The following is a 17,050-nucleotide window of genomic DNA, read 5'->3' as shown; positions in this document are numbered from 1 at the left end:
GGCTACGTCTGATCACATGTAATAGAAATGAAAACATCATACTAACAATAATCATTTGCTCTTTTTGCTTTTAAGGAACAGCAGGAGCACAAACATCACTTCCAAAAACAGAACAACGATTTACTTCCATGCTGTCCTCTCAAAGGATTTCAATCTTGACCCGAATCAAGACAGTGTCTTCATCACAGCCGGTTCTCATATAGGAACATGGGACCACGTTGCAGTTCCACTAAGTGTGACCAGGTACTCAAAGTGGATATAGTGTAGTGGTGGGTAAAAAACCGTTCATTCAGTAAAAAGATACGTTCATTTCAGTCAATCCGGTCAATTGGTCATTAGCCTGTGATCTCCCCACGTGTGCATCGGACCCGGTCAGCCGAGTCGAGTCAGTGCGTTCATTCATGATCACGTTCGTTCGTTCGTTCGTTCCGACTCAACAGCACAACAACACGTGATGACGTACCTTGAAATCTGAAGTATTATGACAGCTCTCCGGATCCGAGCGTCTTAGCTCCCTGGTCCGGCGTTATTTTTTAAATAAAATATTTTTATATGTAAAATATTATATATATATATATATATATTTTATAAATATTTATAAAAAATAATTAATATAAAATTATAGTAAGAATAACCAAAAAAATAAGTTTTTGAATGGTTTTTAAAACCACCCCCCAATACAGCACTGCAATCCGCTCCACTCAAAATTAATTTTATAAAATAAATTTTTAAATAAACTATTTTTTATGTAAAATATTATATAATTTTTTTTCTTTATAAAAATATATTTAAAAAATAAATATATTAATAAAATATTTTTATGTAAAATATATATATTTTTTCTTTATAAAAATATATTTAAAAAATAAATATATATAAAAATTTATAACAAATAATATCTATAAAAACTTAATTAATATAAAATTATAGTAAGAATAACCAATTTTTTTATGGCTTTACTATCTTAACTATCTATACATCTGGTGAGGCTAAGCGGCATAGAAAATTGATTTATTTTTTACTGTACATGTATGAATCAAAGAATAATAGGATGGAGTTTTATGGCAGGGCTAGCTAAGCACCGAGCGCGGCTCACTGGTTTTGTATTTTGCTTTGTGCATAGATAGATAGATAGATAATTAAATTATAATATAATATAATAATATATAATATATCATATCATATCATATAATTTCCTCCCACATTCCAAAAACATGCTAGGTTAATTGGCCAGTGATTGGCTGGCGACCAGTCCAGAGTGTACCCCGCCTCTCGCCCGAAGACAGCTGGGATAGGCTCCAGCACCCTGCGACCCTCGTGAGGAAAAAGCGGTAGAAAAGGAATGAATGAATAATATAATATAATATAATATAATATAATATAATATAATATAATATAATATAATATAATATAATATAATATAATATAATTATATTTATTAATATAATAATAAATAATTTAAATATTTTCGAATAAATAATACAAATATAATATAATAATAATTAATTAAAACAATTTAAATAATTTTGACTAAATAATAATAATAATAATATATCTGTCAATGTCACTTCCTCAGAGGCAAATAAACATTTTTTATATCCGCCATTCAGAATCGCCACCGGTTTTGTCACACTGACTAAACCACTGCAAGTCTCATCGCCCTCTTTTCTGTTTGTATCCTTTTTGTATAGAGATCTCAAGGAGCATGGGTATTTGGTCGAAGGCAGTGTTGAGACAACTAAAGCAGACGTACTATCTGTGTCAATACCATACAAATATGTTGTCTTCAAGAAAAAAAAGAACAAACATGAGTTTGAGTACATCTACAAAGCAGATTCGACGCAGCACACCAACAGATGCTTGTTTGTCAAAGAGCACCTCCTCAATAAAGAAGGTATGCAACATGTTTACACATCAATTCTTCATCTCTGCACTTGGAAAATCCAAACAAATTCCTGTTTGTGTGTTTTTTTTTTTAAAAGGGGACTGGCATCAATATGATGACATTGTCTGTGTTGAGCCGTCATCAGGCTTAAACTGGAAGACTCTGAAAAGCAATGTGACAGAGTTTTTCGGCAGGAGGACATCATTTATTGAAGGACGAGACATCGCTGGGAAAATAATGCTGGAGACTATATTTGCTCTTCTCAGTACGTGGAATGATGTCAACTTGACTAGTTTTTTAGTGCAGCTCAAGCAGTTCTTTGAGGTTTATGGAAACCCATTTGTTTACGAGGACAAACCTCTGAGATGGGATTCCTCAAACTACGGAAAGGATGACGTAAGTTCAGTCGCTGTGTCGACATTCCGAGTCCTTTTTAAATCAAATTTTGATGTGATCATTCAGGTGAAGAAGATGATGAAGGAATTCCTGCTGAGAAATGTGGCTCCTTGGTTAAGGAAGGATGGAAATGAAGGAAGTGCGTACGTTGAAGATGGTCTACGAGCGGCTGTGATCATGCTCCACGTGTGCAGAGAACATGCTATCAAACTGGACCTTACCGAGCTCCTCCATCTGTGCCTCGGTCTCTGTTTACCCACACTAAACCGAGGTGACTTCCTCCAGTACTGGGACAAGTTTTCACGGGATGTCGCTCTTCTTAAAAAGTAAGTATGAACCTCTTCAACTTACAGCAATAATGTTTCCTGTTCGTCATTCCTCCACATTGTTGTCCATATTGTAGGCTTCCAGGCATGTTGTTGTTCCTTATAAACACTGTGAAGCAACACGGAAACCCCGAATGGATGATGGTGCTACCGCTCTTTCACCTCCTCGAAGGCTCCATAAAACCCTTTGAGACGCCAACGTCGGAAAACTTGAAATATGACTCGTCCTGGGCAGGTCTGCAGGGACTCGAATTTAATACGTATCGGGAATATGCAATGATGAACAAACAGGACGTCAAGTAAGTTGTCTTTTTTCGAGTAAAATATAAAAAACATATAATTATTTTAAAAAAAATTAATATAAAATTATAGTAAGAATAACCAAAAAAATAAGTTTTTTAATGGTTTTTAAAACCATCCCCCCGATACAACACTGCAATCCGCTGCACTCAAAATTAATTTTATAAAATAATTTTTTTAATAAAATATTTTTATATGTAAAATTTTATATTTATTTTTTATTTATAAGAATATATTTTATACAAATATATTATTTATAAAAAATAATATTTATAAAAAAGTTAATATAAAATCATAGTAAGAATAACCACATTTTTTTTTTATGGTTTTACTATCTTAACTATCTATACATCTGGTGAGGCTAAGCGGCATAGAAAATTGATTTTTTAAAAGTTTTTTAATGGTTTTTAAAACCACCCCCGATACAACACTGCAATCCGCTGCACTCAAAATTAATTTTATAAAATAAATTTTTAAATAAAATATTTTTATATGTAAAATTTTATATTTATTTTTTTATTTATAAAAATATATTTATAAAAATATATTTATAAAAATTATATTATTTATAAAAAATAATATTTATAAAAAACTTCATTAATATAAAATCATAGTAAGAATAACCAAAAAAAAAAAGTTAAGGTGCATTAAAAACAACAAGTCTATGATAAATGCCTAAAAATATCCATATTCATACCAACTTTTCAGAGCTGTGATAAACACGATGAAAAAACATCGCCACTTGATGGAGGTGGATGCGCTTGCAGTGCGGTCTTGTTTGTACCTGATGTCTGTCAGTGATCTGAAGGAACACAGCTTCATGAACGTCCAACTTTTGGACATTCTACTTGCCTTTACCAACAAGGCACCTCAGGAGATCAGCTACAGCGACTACGAGGTATGTCCCGTTAACGGTTGCATCCTTTTGCTACAGTATGGAATACCAAGCTAGCATACAAGCCGTCACTTATTTCCAGTGACGGACACGGGTTTGAATTTTCAACCAGTTGAAGACAGAACAAGAACACGAAGACACCAGTAGACTTTAGATTGAGTATCGCTGAGGTTTATTCTCAGATATGCTTGAGTCTCATGTGTGTTGAGACAAATGTTGTTTTTCGGAGATTGAACCCCCAAACTGCTCATTTTTGGCGATTCCACTGTGGTGTGGTCTATACATTTTTGTCTTTAATAATCTTGATCCTGGCGACACGGCGGTCGAGTGGTTAACGCACAGACCTCACAGCTAGGAGACCAGGGTTCAATTCCATCCTCGGCCATCTCTGTGTGGAGTTTGCATGTTCTCCCCGTGCATGCGTGGGTTTTCTCCGGGTACTCCGGTTTCCTCCCACATTCAAAAATCATGCAAAGTTAATTGGCGACTCCAAATTGTTTTTAGAATTTTTTTTTCCAGGAATAAAGTTGCTTTTTGTCTTAGTTGTGTCAATGTAAATTCTCCTTGAAATATTCAGATTTTTTTCCTCATAAAATTACCAATTTTTCTTTACTTTTTTTTTTTTTTTGCAATATTAGCATTTTTTCTTTTTTTTGACTTGTGGTAATAATTTTCCGTATTTACTGAAAATGTGTTTTTATCACATTCAAACTTTTGGTTTGAATTCAAACACAATAAAACTAAAATAAAGTAAAATTATTTCAACAACAATTCCACCCTCGGCCATCTCTGTGTGGAGTTTGCATGTTCTCCCTGTGCATGCGTGGGTTTTCTCCGGGTACTCCGGTTTCCTCCCACATTCCAAAAACATGCAAAGTTAATTGGCGACTCCAAATTGTTTTTAGAATTTTTTTTTTCCAGGAATAAAGTTGCTTTTTGTCTTAGTTGTGTCAATGTAAATTCTCCTTGGAATATTCAGATTTTTTTCCTCATAAAATTACCAATTTTTCTTTACTTTTTTTTTGCAATATTAGCATTTTTTTCTTTTTTTTGACTTGTGGTAATAATTTTCCGTATTTGCTGAAAATGTGTTTTTATCACATTCAAACATTTGGTTTGAATTCAAACACAATAAAACTAAAATAAAGTAAAATTATTTCAACAACAATTCCACCCTCGGCCATCTCTGTGTGGAGTTTGCATGTTCTCCCCGTGCATGCGTGGGTTTTCTCCGGTTTCCTCCCACATTCCAAAAACATGCTAGGTTAATTGGCAACTCCAAATTGTCCATAGGTATGAATGTGAGTGTGAATGGTTGTTTGTCTATATGTGTCCTGTGATTGGCTGGCCACCAGTCCAGGGTGTACACCCCCATCTTGCCCGAAGACAGCTGGGATAGGCTCCAGCAACCCTTGTGAGGAAAAGCGGTAGAAAAGGAATGAATGTGCACTTGGGGTGGGGGGGATGTACAGCAATGAATCTCGCACACAATAAAACTAAAATAAAGTAAAATTATTCCAACAACATCCATGCTAGGTTAATTGGCGACTCCAAACTGTCCATTGGTATGAATGTCTTTGTCAAGACAATAGTGGGCCGATTCAGAACTCCTGACATTTGTGGATAATGGCTCTCACTGTGGTTTGCTGGAGTCCTAAAGCTTTTCCAGACTGATAGATATCAATTATTATGTTTTGATGTTATATGCAAACATGGCTGCACGGCGAACGAGTGGTTAGCGCGCAGGCCACACCTAGGAGACCTGAGTTCGATTCCACATCTCTGTGTGGAGTTTGCATGTTCTCCCTGTGCATGCGTGGGTTTTCTCCGGGTACTCCGGTTTCCTCCCACATTCCAAAAACATGCTAGGTTAATTGGCGACTCCAAATTGTCCATAGGTATGAATGTGAGTGTGAATGGTTGTTTGTCTATATGTGCCCTGTGATTGGCTGGCCACCAGTCCAGGGTGTACACCGCCTCTCGCCTGAGGGAGACAGCTGGGATAGGCTCCAGCGACCCTCGTGAGGAAAAGCGGTAGAAAATGAATGAATGAATAATCTTGATCCTGATTTTCATTTTAGGATATATCAAGCATTCTTATACACATCACAGAAAATCTCCTTGGGAAAAAATACAGGTATTTTATTTTCATTTCAACTTCCAATGGTAATGTTTTGCATCAGTCAAAGCAATGCGTTCAGTAACCATCCTGTCTTTTAAAAAAATATATATCGTCTTTGGTAGTTGTTTTTCACAGGACTATGCAAAATCATGCATGGCAGAGGGGTTGAACCTCTTGGAGAAGATTTGCAAAGGAGTCAAGTCGGCATCATCCTTTAGTAATATTCCTATCCTGTGTATGAACCTGGTTGCTTCAGTGTTTGACTTTGTCGCTTCCCAGGTATGCAAAGTGGTTCTCATGTACCTCTAGGTGGGTCGTGGAGCTCAAAGACAGTTCTTTTTTTTCAGGAAACTCACAGAGATGGACAACACAAGAAGGAAAAAGACTTGGTGATCTCAAAGTCAGTGGCCACAGTGAGAAACTGGATGAGTTCACGCTTCAAGGGGAGACTGTTCTCCATGGGGTTTGCCTCTTACAAGATTCAGCCCTCAGAGGAGATGAAAGTGAGCATTTTTGTGTTTGGAACTTAATATTAACGCTAGGATAAAATACTGGGGTGCTGATTCCGGTTTCCTCACACATTCCAAAAACATGCTAGGTTAATTGGCGACTCCAAATTAACGAAGGTTAATTGCCGAACTCCTGACATTTGTGGTTAATGGCTCTCACCGTGGTTTGCTGGAGTCCTAAAGCTTTTCCAGACTGATAGATCTCAATTAATCAAATTATGTTTTGATGTTATATGTTATATGCAAACATGTGAGTGTGAATGGTTGTTTGTCTATATGTGCCCTGTGATTGGCTGGCCACCAGTCCAGGGTGTACCCCGCCTCTCGCCCAAAGACAGCTGGGATAGGCTCCAGCACCCCCGCAGGATAAGCGGTAGAAAAAAAATGAATGAATGTTATATGCAAACATGGCTGCACGGCGAACGAGTGGTCACACCTAGGAGACCTGAGTTCGATTCCACCCTCAGGCATCTCTGTGTGGAGTTTGCATGTTGTCCCAGTGTATTAGTGGGTTTTCTCCGGGTACTCCGGTTTCCTCCCACATTCCAAAAACATGCTAGGTTAATTAGCGACTCCAAATTGTCCATATGAATGTCTTTGTCAAGACAATAGTGGACCGATTCAGAACTCCTGACATTTGTGGATAATGGCTCTCACTGTGGTTTGCTGGAGTCCTAAAGCTTTTCCAGACTGATAGATATCAATTATTATGTTTTGATGTTATATGCAAACATGGCTGCACGGCGAACGAGTGGTTAGCGCGCAGGCCACACCTAGGAGACCTGAGTTCGATTCCACATGTCTGTGTGGAGTTTGCATGTTCTCCCTGTGCATGCGTGGGTTTTCTCCGGGTACTCCGGTTTCCTCCCACATTCCAAAAACATGCTAGGTTAATTGGCGACTCCAAATTGTCCATAGGTATGAATGTGAGTGTGAATGGTTGTTTGTCTATATGTGCCCTGTGATTGGCTGGCCACCAGTCCAGGGTGTACCACCGCCTCTCGCTCGAAGACCGCTGGGATAGGCTCCAGCATGCCTGTGACTTTTGTGAGGATAATCGGTATAAAAAATGAATGAATGATTTTGATGTAAAATATAAAAATTATTATAAATATTTTCTGGCGGATTGTGTTGGAATCGTGAATAGTTGCATCCATATAGGAACAGATCGCTGGGTGAAAACGATGTAACACACAAGGCACACCTACGTGACACAACAAACTATAGGAGACGAAGGAACGCAATTTTGGTTCTACCCAAGTGGTTTTTTTTGGTTTTTTTTGAGGTGTGGAACCACATCATCGCCATCAACTTCAACGATGAGCAAAGCACACAAGAGTGGAGGCAGAAATTATTGAAGGACTTTGAGGGCAAATACAAACAGGTATCTGTCGCCGAATTGTTCATTTTGGATAATCAGTACAAAATATGTAAAATGTCGCATATGTTTGGTTGTAGGAAAGACCTGAGGATCAACTTGAATTCTATTGCGCAAAAATCGAGAAACCCGATGAGTCTCTTGAACATGTCGTGCCGACTATTGAGCATTGTGCTCTCGAGGCTGTTTCATCAGTATGCCAGGTATCAAGAATCCTATTGTGTCGCTCTCCTCATTCAAGGGTTCATGTTTACATGGGGACTGCTATAACAGATCAGACAACCCTCAATGTCGCTGTCCATGCCCCTTTTCCAGAGCAAGTCTGAAGGTCAACTGTTTGAGAAGTTCAAGATGGACAGCAAGTTCATGAAACTCGTTTCAGCCATTCTCCACAATTCCTGGCCAAAGAACAGCCAGGGACGCTGTGATGACAATGAAGAGGTGGTCCTCCGGCATCTTCTTTCCTGGACTTCTGCCAGACACGTACTCCAGCTACATGGTAACCACTCGGGATGGCGTTTTTTTTAATAAATTTAGCTGATGCAGTGTTGTTATTATTAGACCACAAACTCGTTGAGAATCAAGTTAATCATGTTATGAATGATTATGCCGATCCCTCCTCAGAACCACCAATTATGACACGCCCACTCAAATCAAGTACTGTAAGGGAAGCAAGATCAGACTGTAACAATGGTTGGACTTTGATGATCCAACTTAAGAGGCTTGAACGGTTTAACACCTGCAAAGTTTAACATGTGATCATCCATCCATCTTCTTCCTCTTATTTGAGTGCGAGCCGTGAAGGCCAGTGACTGTTCTAGCTGTGGACCTCACGGGCCATTCTCCAGGGGGCGCCACAGGGGTGGCAATGGCAGCAGCAAAACATGGAAAAGACAAACTCAAGGCCATCAGGTGTACAATTTCGAAAGAAGAGGAAGAGGAGAAACGAGTCACAGCTTGGCCAAAGCATTTAAAGGAGACCTTCATTCGGGGGGGGGGGGGGGGTGCTGGAGCCCATCCCAGCTGTCTTAAGGCGAGAGGCGGGGTACACCCTGGACTGGTGGCCAGCCAATCACAGGGCACATATAGACAAACAACCATTCACACTCACATTCATACCTATGGATAATTTGGAGTCGGCAATTAACCTAGCATGCATGTTGTTGGAATAATTTTACTTTATTTTAGTTTTATTGTGTGCGAGATTCAATGTTGTACGCCCCCCCCACCCCAAGTGCACATTCATTCATTCATTTTCTACCGCTTAGTCATGGGTATGCTGGAGCCTATCCCAGCTGTCTTCAGGCGAGAGGTGGGGTACACCCTGGACTGACTGGTGGCCAACCATTTTATTTTAGTTTTATTGTGTTTGAATTCAAACCAAAAGTTTGAATGTGATAAAAACACATTTTCAGCAAATACGGAAAAATTATTACCAAAAGTAAAAAGAAAAAAATGCTAATATTGCAACAAAAAAAAGTAAAGAAAAATTGGTAATTTTATGAGGAAAAAATCTGAATATTCCAAGGAGAATTTACATTGACACAACTAATTACAAGACAAAAAGCAACTTTATTCCTGGAATTTGACAATGAACCGACTCTCCAGCCTAGCAAAAAAAGCATTTGCAACTGAACGGGTATTTAGTAGTTCTTTTGACCCGTTCGTTCATGACCGACACACCACTAATACATTTTTCACTTGACTGTTACCGTGGACTCGGCAAAAGTTTCCAAACTTGATGATGTGGGCCGAGTGGTTATCACATAGGCCACATAGTCAGGACATCGGGAAGACCTGGGTTTGATTCTCCGACTCTGGTTTCCTCCCACATTCCAAAAACATGCGAGGTTAATTGGCTACTCCAAATTGTCCATAGGTATGAATGTGAGTGTGAATGGTTGTTTGTCTATATGTGCCCTGTGATTGGCTGGCCCCCCGCGACGCTCGTGAGGATAGGAATAATTCTATTACAACATTTTCCATCCAAAGTACAAAAATGTGTCTTGCACACAATAAAACTAAAATAAAGTAAAATTATTCCAAGAACATGCATGCTAGGTTAATTGACGACTCCAAATTGTCCATAGGTACGAATGTGAGTGTGAATGGTTGTTTGTCTATATGTGCCCTGTGATTGGCTGGCCCCCCGCGACCCTCGTGAGGATAGGAATAATATTTTTCATACAAACTATAAAAATGTGTCTCGCACACAATAAAACTAAAACAAAGTAAAATTATTCCAACAACATGCATGCTAGGTTAATTGGCGACTCCAAATTGTCCATAGGTATGAATGTGAGTGTGAATGGTTGTTTGTCTATAGTATGTGCATGGCATTTTTACTGTACTGTATGAATCAAAGAATAATAGGATGGAGTTTTATGCCAGGGCTAGATAAACAGCAATCGCGGCTCACTGGTTTTGTATTTTGCTTTGTGCATAGATCAGCAGATAATGACCGGTCTTGATTTAAACGCTTATGCTCCATTTGTCACATTGCAGATGCCGAGGGAAACCCTGTTGAGAAACTCACCAAGGATGCCAGAGATCGAATTGCTGTCGCCATATCAACATTTACAAGCATTAAGAATCGATTCATTCAGGGAAACATCCCAATCAAGCTGCTGGAAATCATTTTGGGAAGTAGACACGCCTTCTTGGACCTGCTGAAGCTCGGTAATAGACTTTTTTTTGTGAAAGCTTTCTTGAGACATGACAAGGAGATACTGACAATGCAAGGTGGAACGTGTCACCTCCAGATTGTCTCTCAGAGAATGAACAGCACAAGGATACCAGCAAAATGAGAAGGCTTCTTCAGTGCCGAGATGCAGAAGTTAAAGCTGTTTACAGTGAGAGGGAGAAAGTGGACGCCATGCTGACAATGATACACAACCTTGACGCGCACATGACAGGTAGGAGTTCATTATGATGAAACATTTGCGTCAACTGTCTGATTCTGTCCTTTTTTTTTAGACTTTATTTTGTCCTTATTTCTAAAATCACAAATACTTCAACTTGCTGATATAGTTCATCTTCAAACAGCTAAAATAATGCATAAGGCTAAAAATAACCAATTAGCTAAAAATGTCATCCAATACTTCTCTACAAGAGAGGAGAAATATGATCTCAGGGAAGAACTACATTTGAAACACTTATATGCTAGGACTACGTTAAAAAGCCATAGCATTTCAGTATGTGGAATCAAACTATGGAATGGATTGAGTAAGGAAGTCAAACAATGCACAACGATGAGCCAATTCAAGAAACAATACAAGCAGTTGATGTTTGCTAAATACAAGGATGAAGAGTCTTGAACCAGTCATGATGTGCTATATATATCACTATATTGACACTTACTATGGTACACATTATGTCATTGGATGCTCATATCACCTTGTATTTCGGTACGTGACAAAAAATTTAAAAACAAATTAATTAAATATAAAAAATAAAAAAAGATTAATTTTTATTTTATTTTCATTCATTCATTCATTCATTTTCTACCGCTTGTTCCTCACGAGGGTTGCGGGGGTGCTGGAGCCTATCCCAGCTGTCTTTGGGCGAGAGGCGGGATACACCCTGGACAGGTCGCCAGCCAATCACAGGGCACATATAGACAAACAACCATTCACACTCACATTCTTACCTATGGACAATTTGGAGTCGCCAATTTTTTGGAATGTGGGAGGAAACCGGAGTACCCGGAGAAAACCCACGCTTGCACGGGGAGAACATGCAAACTCCACACAGAGACGGCCGAGGGTGGAATCGAACCCTGGTCCTCCTAGCTGTGAGGTCTGCGCGCTAACCACTCGACCGCCGTGCCTCCCCCATTAATTAAAATTAATAAATAAAAAAAACATGTGAATGGTTGACATTGACTGTACCACACTGACGCCAGATATTATATTATTATTATTATTATATTCTTCCAGCAATGCTCCCTCCAGACCCGAGATGATTTTGTGGTGTTTTGGGTCATAATCATACCCAACCATTCAGTTTCTGTAATGTTTGTTTTGAGCTCTTTTTGCCATTAAATTAGTATTCAGCGGCACGGTGGACTAGTGGTTAGCGCACAGACCTCACAGCTAGGAGGACCAGGGTTCAATTCCACCCTCGGCTATCTCTGTGTGGAGTTTGCATGTTCTCCCCGTACATGCGTGGGTTTTTTCCGGGTACTCCGGTTTCCTCCCACACTCCAAAAACATGCTAGGTTAATTGGTGACTCCAAATTGTCCATAGGTATGAATGTGAGTGTGAATGGTTGTTTGTCTATATGTGCCCTGTGATTGGCTGGCCACCAGTCCAGGGTGTACCCCGCCTCTCGCCTGAAGACAGCTGGGATAGGCTCCATCACCCCCCGTGACCCTCGTGGGGATAAGCGGTAGAAAATGAATGAATGAATAATTAGTATTCGCCTTTCCCTCCATTAATTTTTATATAGTGTGGATACTATTTTTTGATTTGGAGGCAGACATTGCCATTTGAGATACTTTCCTTTTTTTTCTCCATTTTAGTTGACGTCAAAGACATGGAGCAGAGACGTTGCGTCAACATCGAGGCCATGCCCCTGGAGCTTTTTTTGCAGGTTCACAAAATCGACCAACTTTCCTCCACGATGGGCGTCGTCACTTACTTCCAAATGGATGAAGACACCAGACAAATGTCAGAGGAGTTTCACAAGTTCAAAGACAGTTATATATTCAAACTTTGTTGGCGGGAACAAGCCACAATTGTAGCCAATGCGGAAATGGAGCGCAGCAGTTCTGTTGAGGATGATGCAGCGGCCGTCGTCGTGACAATCGATGTGCTTCATGCTGAAGTTTTCAAACCGTGCTTTGCTAAGTACAAGGACATCTACATGCGTTTGAAGGACGGCAGTATAAAGATAAAGGAGGTGAACCGCCTTTTCGCCGATTATAAAGGCAAGTACGACGAGCTGGAAAAGGACTTGCATATCATGTGCAAAGTCGACACGTCGACGGAGGAGCTGTGGATCCACAGCAGGCTTCAGCAGATCGAGCAGTATCACGAGCTCCATCTTGCCGTGGCTTCGGCTCAGGTCATCATGGAGGTCAAAGAGGCACTTTGTCTTCAAGGAGACTTCAGGGTGCTGGAGACACTCGTGAAAGTTGTAAGTGTCTTGGATGGTCTCATGGGGGAACCTCCAAATGTCAAATGTTCAGATTATTTCATCATCATCATAAAAGCTCTATTACCTACTCAGACAATGTTTAAAGCAACATCGACTTCATACTGCGACTTTGCTTGCTTCAGAGTGATGCAGACTTTCAAGAGGAGGAGCTGCAACGGATCGACAATGACTTGATCGAGACAAAGAAGGATCTGGTGGACATCACAGAGTCTCGCAGAATTTGCTTAAACGAGCTGGGACGGAAGGGCCTTTTTGTAAAATGGTTGCAGGGTGCTCTTACAGGTAACCAACACCATTTCCAACCAAGTTTTAAAAGCAGACCGAGGCCTAACCGTATGATTTATTGCTCTCTGGATTTACCATATCTTACTTATTCTGTGGAAATATGAGGTAATAACTAAAAAAGCAATCTTCACTCTCTAAATGTACTTGCAAAAAAGGTCAGTAAGGATAATTCATAATGCCGCCTACAGAGAACATACTAACTCCTTATTTCTAAAATCACAAATACTTCAACTTGCTGATATAGATTTTTCAAAAACTATTAATAAATTATGTTTTTTTTCATGGTTAAATACAGCCTATTATCAATAAAACAAATATGAATATTTAAGCAAATTGTTCTTATTCATGACCTAAATCAGGCATTTCAAAACATAAAAACTACAAGGCAGAAGAAGCATTGGAATTGTGAATGTAGTATTACACATTGGCCACTAGGTGTCAGTAATTGTTCTGTGAGTCAAGCACCAGAGCTGATCACCAGAACAGGCATTTATTTCTGAATAAAATAAAATAAAATAAAATGATTGTATGATGAAAAATTGTATGGTCATATCACCTCGTACTTCGGTACATGACAAATGAAATGAAATGGAAAAAATAAAATAAAATAAAAAATTTTAATTATTGAACCAGTCATGATGTGCTATATATATCACTATATTGACAGTTATTATGGTACACATTATGTCATTGGATGGTCATATCACCTCGTACTTTGGTACGAGGTACATTATTAAAAAACAAAAAACAAAAAAACAAAAAAAAAAATTAAACTGTATTATGGAAAGCAGGAAGTGAACAAATGTAACAGTTACTGATTGTAAAAGTACCAGATGGAGGGGTAGGATTTAATAAGCTTTGCTTCTTCCTACTCCTTTTGGACATGTGGAACTATGAACTGATTATGGGATGCATTCAATTGTAATCTGATGCATGTTCAAATGAAATAAAACCATTACCATTACCATTGCTAACTTATTTCAGATCTCAATGAGTTGAAGGTGTTTGTTGACCTGGCGTCCATCTCTGCGGGAGAGAACGACATGGAGGTGGATCGGGTGGCTTGTTTCCATGACGCAGTTCTTGGCTACTCTTCCATTCTGTACGAGCTCCCGCCAGACTCCGGGTTTCAGGCCTTCAGAGATGTTTTAAAGAAGCTTTGGAGAGCTTTGGACAATGACAAGAACCTGCCCAAAAAACTGGTATAGAATATATTCACATCGATGTTTAACAAAGTGACATATTACTATTAATAAGATGTTATATTGTTCTTTTTCAGCGTGACAGCGCATGCCATTTGGACTGGTTGAAGACCGTAAAGGACAGTCATGGATCAGTGGAGCTGTCTGCTCTCTCTCTGGCATCAGCCATCAACAGCAAAGGTGTCTACCATATCGCTGCACAAAAAGGCAAAAAGGTAAATCACAAACTTGAGCCTTCATTCCGTGGCGAGGTTGTCGGCAAGCGTAGGTTGGCTTTACAGGAACCTACAAAGATATGTATGAAGAACCTTTTATGTTTCGGTTGACACTCAGGTGAGCCTGGACACCACCCTGGAAGTTGAAATTCTGGAAGAGAGTGAAGAGGCGCACGAGACACGGCGCTATTCTCTGGAAGACGTGCGGGAGCTGCAGAACAAATTGATGCTCATGTCGGGGAAAGGCGGTCGGGGACAGAAGGAAGTGAATTATTTTGCAGAGGTAACTTCCTTCCAAGGCATTTTTATGAAATATAAGCTAAAAATAAAAATAAAAATAAAAATAAAAATAAGATTACCAATGCAATGAGGCCGAGATTGGGGTGAGTGTGAATGGTTGTTTGTCTATATGTGCCCTGTGATTGGCTGGCCACCAGTCCAGGGTGTACCCTGCCTCTCGCCCAAAGACAGCTGGGATAGGCTCCAGCACACCCCCGCGACCCTCGTGAGGATAAGCGGTAGAAAATGAATGAATGTGCACTTGGGGGGGGGCAACCAGGAATAATTCTATTACAACATTTTCCATACAAAGTACAAAAATCTGTCTCGCACACAATAAAACTAAAATAAAGTAAAATTATTCCAACAACATGCATGCTAGGTTAATTGGCGACTTCAAATTGTCCATAGGTATGAATGTGAGTGTGAATGGTTGTTTGTCTATATGTGCCCTGTGATTGGCTGGCGACCAGTCCAGGGTGTACCCCGCCTCTCGCCCAAAGACAGCTGGGATAGGCTCCAGCACACCCCCGCGACCCTCGTGAGGATAAGTGGTAGAAAATGAATGAATGTGCACTGGGGGGGAGGGACAAAACAGGAATAATTCTATTACAACATTTTCCATACAAAGTACAAAAATCTGTCTCGCACACAATAAAACTAAAATAAAGTAAAATTATTCCAACAACATGCATGCTAGGTTAATTGGAATAAAACACTCACAAACATACATCATTTGTGCTTGCAAGTGCGGCAACTCGTAAATATCAATTCCATACCAACATTCAATATGGATTATTTTTTTTTTTTTTAATTTTCAGATATTTGCTGGCGTTCAAAGACTAGCTGAGGCTTTCATTGCCCTCTATACTGCTGGAAACCCTCTCTTCAGACAGTGGCAAGCTGAAATCCACTGCTGCTCCATTGAGAAACACAGCATCGTGATGGACTTCAACCAAGGCGACATTTTCAATCGTGTCACCGTTGAAGGCAGAGTTGAAGAGCGCTTGCCTGAACTCTGCAGGGAAATGGAGAAATGTCTGGAGCTTTGGTTGGATTTTGTGGATGAACAGCGATCCCGGCATTACTATTTGAACTACTTTACCGCCGAGCAGATTGTCTACCTATCCAACAACCTGTCCCATCAACATGTGGACAGCGTGGAGGATCAAGTCCTGATGATGCTGTCCTTCATTAAGCCAACATGCAAAGCCTCAGACATACAAGCAGTCTGGCAAAAATTTGAAAATGAAACCCTCTCCAAACCACGAGAACAAAATGAAGAAGTTGAGTTCCAGACCTCTGCTGTGGTGGGAATCTCTGACCTGCACAGAGAATCCCGAGAATTGGATTCTGTGTCCAATCTTGAGGAACAAATGAAAGGATTGCAAAGCATTGATCAGATCTGGAATATTTACATGAAAGACTTGAGGCATGTTCTTCCAAATGTTCTTGATCTAAAAAGTCTCGGAAGACTTCTGGAAATACTGGCTGACCCGGAAGATGATGGGTGTGGACGTATTTTTGATAACTTCATAACTAGAAGATCTCCTACGTGCCTAGCAGACGGGAATCCAAGCCTCATTGTTTGTCCTCACGAGGAGGTGTTAACCTCTTGCATCTCGATTTATATGGCCAGTGAAGATGAGCCACTCCCGACTTACGACGAGGTCCTGCTGTGCGACTCCTCGACAACGTATGAGCAGGTGGAGATATTCCTGAGACGTTGTCTCATGGCTGGTAGCAGAGATAAGAAGATCTACTGTCTTCTGTACGGGGATCTGCTTGCATATGATGTGAGCTCTAGAGTGGAGAAGTTTTTTCAGCGTAAGAAAGTGCAGAGTACGAAGGACTACAGACTTGTTATCCTTTGTAGCTCAGAAAGAGAACACGCATACCTTCCGTCAGCCTTCAGTCAGTACAGGTTGCACATAGTTCCTCAAAAACCGCTGGCCAGCATCCAAGCGTATCTCCATCGGCATTATGCGGTTCCAGCGGAACAATCCAGCGCAGCATCTGCATTCAAAGATGGCCTTTGCGTAGGCACCGTCTCGTCTAAAAGAGCTGGTGTCGGTGAGTCGATGTCTACTTTGATGT

General features: G+C 39.9%; 1 protein-coding gene across 2 annotated transcripts in view; it reads left to right on the top strand.

The window, feature by feature from the left end:
- Positions 1 to 17,050, top strand: part of LOC131103174 (E3 ubiquitin-protein ligase rnf213-alpha) — a 48,943-nt gene that overhangs the window by 3,771 nt on the left and 28,122 nt on the right. For both annotated transcript variants that reach the window (XM_078797059.1, XM_078797058.1), the window contains exons 6-25: positions 76 to 243; positions 1,692 to 1,894; positions 1,983 to 2,281; positions 2,348 to 2,607; positions 2,685 to 2,906; positions 3,616 to 3,805; positions 5,884 to 5,939; positions 6,047 to 6,203; positions 6,272 to 6,427; positions 7,719 to 7,817; positions 7,892 to 8,014; positions 8,127 to 8,310; positions 10,317 to 10,490; positions 10,574 to 10,726; positions 12,335 to 12,951; positions 13,095 to 13,254; positions 14,242 to 14,459; positions 14,537 to 14,674; positions 14,793 to 14,957; positions 15,775 to 17,026. In XM_078797059.1, the coding sequence (XP_078653185.1) occupies positions 76 to 243; positions 1,692 to 1,894; positions 1,983 to 2,281; positions 2,348 to 2,607; positions 2,685 to 2,906; positions 3,616 to 3,805; positions 5,884 to 5,939; positions 6,047 to 6,203; positions 6,272 to 6,427; positions 7,719 to 7,817; positions 7,892 to 8,014; positions 8,127 to 8,310; positions 10,317 to 10,490; positions 10,574 to 10,726; positions 12,335 to 12,951; positions 13,095 to 13,254; positions 14,242 to 14,459; positions 14,537 to 14,674; positions 14,793 to 14,957; positions 15,775 to 17,026 (4,994 nt within the window). The remainder of the gene's footprint in view (positions 1 to 75; positions 244 to 1,691; positions 1,895 to 1,982; positions 2,282 to 2,347; positions 2,608 to 2,684; positions 2,907 to 3,615; positions 3,806 to 5,883; positions 5,940 to 6,046; positions 6,204 to 6,271; positions 6,428 to 7,718; positions 7,818 to 7,891; positions 8,015 to 8,126; positions 8,311 to 10,316; positions 10,491 to 10,573; positions 10,727 to 12,334; positions 12,952 to 13,094; positions 13,255 to 14,241; positions 14,460 to 14,536; positions 14,675 to 14,792; positions 14,958 to 15,774; positions 17,027 to 17,050) is intronic.

Source organism: Doryrhamphus excisus, linkage group LG16 (genome assembly GCF_037039965.1).
Source record: "Doryrhamphus excisus strain RoL-2023G ecotype Guam linkage group LG16, RoL_Dexc_Guam_v1.1, whole genome shotgun sequence".
Lineage (NCBI taxonomy): Eukaryota > Metazoa > Chordata > Actinopteri > Syngnathiformes > Syngnathidae > Doryrhamphus > Doryrhamphus excisus.
Note: the sequence above shows the minus strand (reverse complement) of the source record. Positions and strands in the feature narration are given on the sequence as shown.